General features: G+C 56.9%; 1 protein-coding gene across 3 annotated transcripts in view; it reads right to left on the reverse strand.

The window, feature by feature from the left end:
• Positions 1 to 9,315, reverse strand: part of NOS3 (nitric oxide synthase 3) — an 18,935-nt gene extending 9,620 nt beyond the window's left edge. For all 3 annotated transcript variants that reach the window (XR_010023865.1, XM_063100132.1, XM_063100133.1), the window contains exons 1-13: positions 9,152 to 9,315; positions 7,776 to 7,878; positions 7,246 to 7,394; positions 6,891 to 7,053; positions 5,418 to 5,509; positions 5,179 to 5,320; positions 4,875 to 5,014; positions 4,572 to 4,746; positions 3,785 to 3,886; positions 2,950 to 3,144; positions 2,753 to 2,826; positions 2,430 to 2,574; positions 2,097 to 2,201 (exon numbers count right to left, since the gene is read on the reverse strand). Coding sequence is in view for 2 of the 3 variants with exons in the window: in XM_063100132.1 (XP_062956202.1) it covers positions 2,097 to 2,201; positions 2,430 to 2,574; positions 2,753 to 2,826; positions 2,950 to 3,144; positions 3,785 to 3,886; positions 4,572 to 4,746; positions 4,875 to 5,014; positions 5,179 to 5,320; positions 5,418 to 5,509; positions 6,891 to 7,053; positions 7,246 to 7,394; positions 7,776 to 7,878; positions 9,152 to 9,309 (1,743 nt within the window). In the remaining variant the exon portion in view is untranslated. The remainder of the gene's footprint in view (positions 1 to 2,096; positions 2,202 to 2,429; positions 2,575 to 2,752; positions 2,827 to 2,949; positions 3,145 to 3,784; positions 3,887 to 4,571; positions 4,747 to 4,874; positions 5,015 to 5,178; positions 5,321 to 5,417; positions 5,510 to 6,890; positions 7,054 to 7,245; positions 7,395 to 7,775; positions 7,879 to 9,151) is intronic.
• Between the last annotated feature and the right edge of the window lie 287 nt (positions 9,316 to 9,602).

The raw sequence follows: 9,602 nt of genomic DNA on the forward strand, positions 1-9,602 counted from the left end.
CTGTAGATATACATATTGGGGTGGTGGTTTTGTAGGTTCACCTTCACCATAATTAGCATGAATTCAAAAAATGAATTTCATATTTTGAATGTTTTGTTGAAGTGTAGCAGACAAACAGAAAACACACCTATCGTAAATGTACAGCTGTATGGATTTTCGGAAACTGAATGTACCTGTGTTATCAGTATCCCATCAAAAAACATTACGAGCATCCTAAAGTCACATTCATGCCCCTTCCTGTCACTACTGTCCCCACCCCAGAGAACTACTCTTCTGATTCCTAACATCATGGATTAGTTTTGTCTGTCTTTGAACTTTATACAAAGTGAATCTTGGAGTATGTATCTTTCTGTGTCTGGCTTCTTCACTCTTTGGATGTTTTGAGATTCATCTGCATGGTGCGCGGTGGTAATTTGATCATACTTATTGCTGTATCATGTTTGAACATACCACGGTTTATTTACCCAGTCCAGTGTGCAGTATTACGAACAATGCTGCTATAAATATTCTTGTTCATCTCTTTAGTGAATATACCCCATTTTCTGTGGTGTATAGTCCTAGATTTGCTCCATTTAACAAAATTTGAGGTAAAATCAACATACATTAAATGCACCTATCCTAACGGTGTGGTTCAATCTGTCTGGCTGCTTGGCAGTTTTATTAAAAACAAACAAAAAGTTAGACCTACACCTACCCTATGACCCAGCAATTCTACTCATAGGCATTTACCCGAGAAGGGTGAAAACGTGAGCCTACAAAAGCCTGATACAAGCAAGTTCACAGCAGCTTTGTTCATAATAGCCCCAAACTGGACCCAGCCCCAGTGTCCATCAGCAGGAGGATGGATAAACAGACTGGGAATATTCACATAATAAACTCTACTCAGCAGTAGAAAGGAACAAAATACCGAGTCATGCAACAACGTGGATGAATCTCAAAAACAGGCCGAGTGAAAGAAGCCATGATGCCATATGCTTCCCTTCCTGTGACATTCTAGGGCAGGTGAAACTATCTACAGTGGCAGAAATCATAAGAGCAGTCGCTTCTGGTGGGAAGACAGACTGGGAAGGGGCTGACTTCGAGGAATTTATGAGGGAACTTTCTAGGGTGATGGTAATGTTCTACATCCTGCCATGGGTTACATGGGTGTATATACTACCTCTATGCTAAAAAAAAAAAAAAATAATAATAATAATTCTGCTGTTTTTCTTTAAAAGGCAAATCAGAATGAGGGCTGCAATGGACAGTGAGGCAGCGGGAGAAGGCATATGTCAGAATTCAAGCTTGCTTTAGGGTACCAAGGGGACATTTAGTGCTCATGAGGCATTTCACACTCAGAAGCTGGAACACATAAGAGGAGCAGAAATGAATCTAGTTTGGGGCAGCCCCAAGATGCTCAAGCTAGGAAGAGAAATGTTAACGAGAAGGCATTTAATGGGGGTACTCTAGTGTTTTGTTTCTTTTAAGATTTGTTGAGAAACTGAAGTTATCTATGTTGGCATCTAAACAGTGCTCTTTTGTTAAGAAAAGAAGGAAAAAAGGCTGAAATAGTGTATTAAGTGGAGTATCCTGTTTTTCTCATTTGTCAATGCCCAGTGCAGTCTAACTTCTGTGGCCAGCCAGGAACTGCCTTCCTTGTATTAAAAACTTGCATTGGTAATGGAAAGGACTTGGGGACACAGTTAAACGTGTGTGTGTGTGTGTGTGTGTGTGTGTGTGTGTGTGTGTGGAGTGTGGTTTGAGCAGGCTCGCAGGTCCCAATGGCTTGTCCATGCTCCTCTCTGGGGACTTCCTCCGCATTTCCACTTTCCCTCCTGGTGTGTGTGCATGTGTGTGTGCATGTGTGTGTGTGTGTGTGTGTGTGTGTGTGTGTGTGTGTGTGTGTGGAGTGTGGTTTGAGCAGGCTCGCAGGTCCCAATGGCTTGTCCATGCTCCACTCTGGGGACTCCCTCCGCATCTCCACTTTCCCTCCTGGTGTGTGTGCATGTGTGTGCCTGTGTGTGCATGTGTGTGCGTGTGCGTGTGCGTGTCCATATGTGAGTGGCTTCCTCCCCGGCCACCTCCTTCCCAATGGCCCCATGCCTGAAAGGCCTCACCTCTCCGTTCTCTGGGGGATCCCCATTCCCAAATGTGCTGGTCACCACCAACACCAGTGTCTCATGCTCCAGGGACACCACGTCATACTCATCCATGCACAGGACCTGTGGGTGAAGAGGAGACAGATGTCCTGGGGATTCTCAGCCTCTCTGCTGTCCTCCTTTCCCTAGGCCTTCCTGGCAGGCAGGACTCAGGCCCGACTGGGTCCCTGAATCCCTGTGGACTCCGGGGTTCCTTGTGGGCCCTCATTTCTCCTGTCCTCCAGGGCACCTCAGAAGATGCTGACAGAGCCCCATCTTTCCAGCTCCCAGCCCCTCTGGGCTCAGTCCTACCCGGGGGTCGAAAGCCTTCCGGAAGAGCCTTCCCAGCTGCAGCGCGTAGCTCTGGGCCCGGCCGGTCTCGGAGCCGTACAGGATGGTTGCCTTCACTCGCTTTGCCATCACCGTGCCCATGAGCGAGGCAGAGATCTTCACCGCACTGTGGGGAGCATGGCGTGAGGGCATCCCAGGGGCACGGAGGCAGGGCCTGCCCAGGCGGCGACACAGACCCCAACCCAGCAAGGTCTTGGGATACTGAGTGGTGGGCCCAGACCACTGCTGGGGCTGGGTCCCCCCAGGGTGTGTGTGGGGAAGAGTGACACTTCTAGGTTACCCACTTGGCCACTTCCTTAAAGGTCTTCTTCCTGGCGATGCCGGTGCCCTTGGCTGCACTCCCCTTCCAGGGGTCTGGCTGCAGGGAAGCAATGGGGTGGGGGTGGGGGTGGAGGTGGAGAGTAAAAAAAATAAAAGGTTAGAGGTTCCTTGGGCTGCTTAGCTTGGAGCTCAGGTGGCAGGAGGCAGTCGGGGTGGGTACCTGGTAGCGGAAGGCAGGGGACAGGAAATAGTTGACCATCTCTTGATGGAAGACAGGAGTGAGGCTGCCTGAGATGGGGGGCACGATCCAGGCCCAGTCGGCAGGGCAGCCCCCCCTGGCCTTCTGCTCATTCTCCAGGTGCTTCATGAAGGAGGCTGTGGCGGCATGGTGGTCCACAATGGTCACTTTGGCCAGCTGGGGTGGGGAGGGAGAGAGAGAGGTTGGGCTCAGACGCAGCCTACAGACCCCACACATTTTACCTCCACCAGTGCTGTCACCCCAAACTGCACTGCACCCTGGGTCACCCCAAATCTAACATATCTCCTCAACCCACAGTGTCACCCTAAACTGCAGCTTGCACGGTCATGCTCCAAATTCTACATGCAATAGCAGTTCTAATCTCCCGTCTATATGCCTTGCACCCCAAACCAAAACATTCTAAACTCTCGAGACCTCATAAAAGTGCTCAGAAGGTACTAGTTTCCTCAAACTACAGCTCCTAGCATGCATTACATTGCCTACCCCCAGCTTGCTTTGACACTGGTATTAGAGTTTGCAGAGTCCAGTGGGTCCCACACACTACCACAAACTACCCAACATGCACTGGGAAACAATTACTGAGCATGCGCTGACCAGCAAGTTTCCTGGTACACATAGGCCCACATGTTCGAGCGCCTGGAATGCTGTGTGCTGTGTCCCAGAACTACAGGTCTGTACCCCATGCGCTTGGCTGTGGAACTTCTTCCACCCACCCAAGTCCTGACCCAGTCCTGCCTCCCTCTCTTCCACCCCCACCCCCAAACCCCTTGCCCCCCTGGCCAGTGGGCCTGTGCACCTGGTAACTGTGCAGCACGGCCAGGTTAATTTCCACTGTTGCCTTGTCCTTCCACAGGGACGAAGTTGTCCGGGTGTCCAGGTCCATGCAGACAGCCACGTCCTGGGACAGGGGTGTGCATAGCATTGTAGGGACAGGGTGACAGGGAGCGGACAGAGACTGTCTGTCTCTATCTCAAGCTCGTAGGTGGAAGGAGTGAGGTAGGTGGGTGGCTTCAGGAGGCCTGCCTGCGTAGTGTGGGGCTGGGTCAGGTTTTCTCCTGCAGAGGCACCAGAGAGCAGAGAGGGACCTGGGGCCAGTCACTTCTCAGCCCTGGGCTTTAATTTCTCATCTCTAAGATGGGTCTTTTTTTTTTTTTTTTTTTTTTTTTTTTTAATAAAAAGATGACCGGTGAGCCAACTGGCCATCCCTATATAGAATCCGAACCCATGGCCTTGGTGTTATCAGCATCGCACTCTCCTGAGTGAGCCACGGGCCGGCCCTCTAAGATGGGTGTTAACCTTTCTTGAGACAGGGTCCCCTTTGAGAATCTGATGAAAGCTATAGATCCTATCCCCGGAAAAATAACTACATATTTATACAGACACACACACACACACACACTCTCTCACACACACACCCCTTTGCCCTATCCTCTGGTTCCAGAGCCCTTGTGCGCAGTTTGGTTTGGGAGGCAACCCTGCACCTGGCACGGCTCAGGTTCCTGGTTGTTGGCATTCTGTGGATCTAGAGGGAGCCGAGTAGGGGGCCTGCAGCTCCGTGTCCTGCCCCCACCAAGACTCCTCACCTCCAGGAGGTTGTAGCGGTGTGGGTCACACAGGTTCCGTGTGCCGATCTCAGTGCTCATGTACCAGCCACTGAAAGGGGCTGCGGGGAACTCCAGGCCCCCGATTTCCAGCAGCATGTTTGACACTGCAGGGAGGGCATACCAGCGCAGGCCCAGGGCTGCGAACCACTCCAGCCTGGGGGTGTCAGCAGCAGATCAGCCCCCTGGGGAGCGTTTGGCAGGCCACCCCTCACCCTGGACAGCCCCTCCTCCAGGGGCTCAGGGATGGTCCCTTCCACCCCACCCGGTCCCTCTTGTGCTCACGTGGGGTGCTCCAGGGGCACCTCGAGGACCAGCTCAGGGGGTAGAATGAAGAGTTCTGGGGGCTCATCTGGGGCCTGGAGTAGCAGGGGCAGCACGTCGAAGCGGCCATTTCCTGGGGTCCAGCCGTGCTGGATGCAGAGCTGCGGGGAGTGGGGCACAAGCCCTCCTCAGGGACCCCTCATTGGCTGGGTCTCCATGGCCCACCCTGGGACCCCCTTCATTGACATCTCCCATCCTTCGTCTCAACAGGAGATCCCCTCTTCCTGCTTCGCTGGCCCCTCTTTGGCTGGCCCTCGGTGCCCACCTCGGTGATCTCCACGTTGGCTGGGTCCCCCCGCACGGAGCCGTCCTGCTGCCTGTAGCCCGCGTAGCGCACCAGCTGGCTGTTCCAGATCCGGAAGTCTCCGCGGCCCTGGCAGCGCTGCGGGAACACTGTGATGGCCGAGCTGGCGTGGGTGGGGAGGACAGCCGGTCAGAGCCCCTCCTTTATTGCAGCCTGGGGGAGGGCTGGGGACAGGTGCATTGTGTGTGGGGGGCACTCACCGCAGGTTGCCCCGGTTGGTGGCATACTTGATGTGGCTGCAGATGTAGGTGAACATTTCCTGTGCAGACCTGCAGTCACGGGCATCAAACACCTGAGGCAGGGGAGAGGAGGGAGAGGAGAGATGGGGTCTTGAGTACCAGTCCCGGAGGAGCCTCGGGGTGTGGCCACTGGTGAGCAGGTGGGGCTGTGAGTCTTGGTCTTTCTGTTCCGGGGGGTGCCTCCCACTGTTGGCATCCAATTGGAAATCGGGGGGCCTTCCTTCCCCGCACCCCCCACTCCTGGCATAGCCTGGTCAGCTCCTCATCTCCTTCCTGGGACAAGTGTGTCCCCATCCCTACAGAAGCTGATGTGATGCCTGGTACAGAGCAGGGACCAGTTACTGCCAGATTGATGCTTGGGGCAGGGCACTAGCTGACGGGAGGCCACCGAGGAGTGTGGGTGGTGAGCCACCTGTTACCCACGGTGTTCAAGCAGAGCTGGGTGACCCAGTCAGTCATTCCCCTTCCCCTGAGCACACTGATGATGGGGTGGGGGGTGCTGCACGAGGTGGCCTCCAGGAACCCTGCCAGTCCTGACATTCTAGTGCTAGGAGGAGCTGTCTTGACTGGCTGAGTGGAGGCCCCAAGAGGAGGCTGGGAGGTCCCATTCCTGCCTGAGGGAGGAGGAAACTTGGGTTAGTGATGGAGCAGGGGTGGCAGTGGCTGGCCTGGGGCCAAGGGAATGACATAGCAGTGAGGGGGGTCCGTTTTGGAAGCTCAGATGTGTTCAAAGTTGGGCTAAAGCTTTGAACTACTCAAAGGGTTAGGCAAATGTCAGGCAGGATTGTTCTTGTTTAATTTGAGACTCCTTTGTGATTTACTGAGCGTGTGGCTTTATTCCAAATTCTTTGGTGGCAGTTATAGCTAAGGAGGCTAAGGTCATGGTTCCAATTCCCCTGTGTGTCAGCATGCTTCTCTTGGTGCTGTGGCCAAAGGCTGTTCCCGTGGCCCAGGCTAGCTCTGAGTCTGTGGGTGCTGGGTGCAGGAGGGTGTGGGGCTGGGGCAGCAGGTGGGCGGCTGGGTGGGAGCAGTGGTGTGGGCTGAGGGGCTGGGCTGAGCAGGAGAGGCCCGTTCAGAAGCAGCAGCCAGCCAGGGCCTTTTCCAGAAGGCTGCTCCTGTCACTCTGACAGTGCCACCAGGGAAGTTCTGCTCAGCTGTCCTCACCGACTCAGTGGCTCTAGATTTTTCTTCCCCTCCTCCACCAGGGCACTGCAGGAGGGCTTCATAACCAGGTGTTAGCTACTGGGCGGAGGGCTCCCCAGAGGTAATGAAGGTGGGGCTGGTCCCCTTACCTTTCCAGACTCTAAGGGAACAGGCGGGGATCTCCCCTGCTGCTCAGACGCTCCAGGGAAGTCTCAGGAGCTGCCCCCACCTATCCCCTCCCCTGTTGTCCCCCCATCCCAGTCCTGGGCACTCGCAGTTAGCTGGCCATACCTGCAGCTTCCCCCACTGGATCCGGCCCACGCAGCGGGGAGCGTTGCGCCAGGCCTGCTTGGCCCCGAACACCAGCTCACTCTCCCGAAGCTGGTAGGTGCCTGTGGCTGCCACCTCGGCTTCCACCTCCTGAAGCCGCTGCTCGTGGGCCTGGGAACCGCCCCTGGGTAGGGAACAGGAGAAGAAACTTGTGTGGGGCAGGGAAGGCCCCCAGGCTTTGTGGGGTGCTAAGCTCGGGCCCTGTGTGGTGTCAGGATTGGGGGAAGGGCGTGGGTCACAGGGAAGGTGACTCTGGAAGGGTTCTCCAGGACTCAGTGGGACAAGGGAGGGCTGCAGGTGTCAGGGCAGATCTCACCTCTTGATGGAGCTGTAGTACTGGTTGATGAAGTCCCTGGCCTGATTCAGCAGCTGCTCCGGGGGTGGAGGGTCCTGGCAGGGCCGGCTCTGCAGCTTCCTCGGAAATACAAGGGAGCCCAGGCAGTGTCTTGGGGTGCAGGGCCCATCCTGGGTCGGGGAAGCAGGGAGCACAAAGGTCAGGGTGCAGGGGAGGTGGTGGGCGACTGGAGGCAGGAGTTTGGGGCAGAGGGAGGGAGGCCCAGGGAGGTGTGGGCTCGTGGCCAGGGCTGAGACTAGAAGTGGGGGTGAGGTTGGGCTGGCTTAGGGCAGAACCTGAGCCAGGACTTGGGGGAAAGGCTGGAGGCTGGGGGCCACCAAAGTCCCCTGCGTGTCCCTCAGCTCCTCTGGTTCATCCCAACCCTCACTTCGTCTGGAGACGAGAGGCCAATTCAGAGCAGGGCGGAGCTTCCTTGCTGCAGCCCCACCTGAGACCAGGCCTCAGCAATCCTGTCCCCCTCCCGCTGGAGACATGGGGTGGCCCGGCCTCACCTGCTGTGCTTGGGCACTGAGCGTGTCATAGGCGATGCTCCCCACCTCCCAGTTCTTCACTCGAGGGAACCTGGGCCCGTCTGGGGGCCGGGTTAGCGGGGGGCTGTTGGGAGCCAGGGACGGGGTTATGGGGGAGGAGTTTGTTTCCTTTGGGCCTCTCTAGATGTAGCGTAGAGGCCCTTCCTCCAGCGCTGATAATCCCACTGACTTATCGCTTTCTCTGGCAGCCCTCACAGCCACCGCAGGAGCGCAGCAGTACCTGCGCCGCATCCACAGGTGAGGGGCCTGGGGCTGCTGCCGGAGGGGCCACAGGTGGAGCGCATGGGTCTGGCTCCTGTGTCCATCTGGCCTCCTGGTGCTCTTTCAGGCCCTGGGCCACCGGGACCACCAGTGCTGAGCTCCTGAGCCCTGGCCCGAGGCTGGGTCCTTGTCTCCTGGACAGTGCCCACCTTGCCTCTCCTGGAGATGGGCTGTCCAATCCCCCAAAGTTGCCAGGACCCCTATGGGTGGCTGAGCTGAGGGAAGCTCCAGCAGACTCCTCGGCTCTGATTTCTCTCTGCACACTCGCCCCTCCTGACAGTAGCCCATCGTGTGAAGGGAAGCCTCAGAGGCCTTATCACTTCCTCCCAGAGCCACCAGCCCCGCGGGGAGGAAGGGAGGGACTGGGCCACGGGTGCGCCTGAGCTGCAGGGCCCAGGCCTCAGCCCTTCCCTGCAGAGCTGCCTGCAGCCCCAGGATGCTACCTGGCCTGGCACCCCATCGGGCCTCTGGTCTTTCCTTTCTCTAGGGACTTCTGTCCCCATCCCAGGACTCTTCTGGGGCCTGGGGCTGCAGGGTCTACTTTGGGGTTGATGGCCACTAGTGGAGGGTCTGGAGCAGGGGAAAAGGGCCCAGCAGCTCTGTCTTCTCAGCCACCACCCCAACTCTCCCCCCTCCGTGAGACCCCACTTTCTTGCTCTCCTCTAACTACTCCTTTCCAGCTCCCTCTTCTCCAGATGATTATTTAAATAATCATCACTACTCTTTGAAGGTTTTCCCCATGGAGTAAGTACAGACATGTCCCCATTTGACATGAACAGAGGCTCAGAGAGGTTAAGGAACTTGCTCAAAGTCAAACAACACTGAGCGGCAGAGCAGCACTCAAGCCCGCGCCGGATTCTGTAGCTGGTACCCTCACCCCCCGCTTCCACCTGCCACCCGCCAGGCCCGCGGTCTCTGATTCTGCTCTCTTTTCTGAGCCTCCCTGACTGTCCTGTCCTGTCCACACTGATAGCCTCTTTGCATTGGTGACATGGCTCTTCCGACTGGGCCACAGGCTCCAGGCTCCAGGTCCCGACCCTCTCCTGCCCACCTGCTCCTACCTGCGTGGCCCTCACCTGTGGTCTGGCGCTGGTGGGGGTGGGGATGCCGGTGCCCAGCTGGGCTCTGGTGCCGGGGAGGCCGGGCCCTGCTTGCCGCACAGCCCAAGGCCCAACCCCAGCCCCAGGCCGCAGGGTGGCCCAGGCTCCTGGCCCACGCTCTTCAAGTTGCCCATGTCACTGCAATGTCGCCACGCGTCAGCTCTGCCTCTCACTGGAGCAAGCCCAGGCCTTTTCCTTAGGAAGCAGGGAGGAGGCTGAGGGGAAGGGGCAGTGGGAGGGGGGCTCTCTGGTGCTGGCCCTTGCTCCGCCCCTGTCCCATACACAATGGGACAGGAACAAGGCCGGCTGGGAGGCTCTAAAGCCTCGGCTCCACGCCCGCTGGCTCAGAGGGTGGGAGGCCGGACGCCTGGGTTCCACCATGAGGACCAGGGCTGATAAGTGGGAACCCAGGTGTCCAGAGGAGCTG

The sequence above is a fragment of the Cynocephalus volans genome, chromosome 6 (assembly GCF_027409185.1).
Source record: "Cynocephalus volans isolate mCynVol1 chromosome 6, mCynVol1.pri, whole genome shotgun sequence".
Classification (NCBI taxonomy): Eukaryota; Metazoa; Chordata; class Mammalia; order Dermoptera; family Cynocephalidae; genus Cynocephalus; species Cynocephalus volans.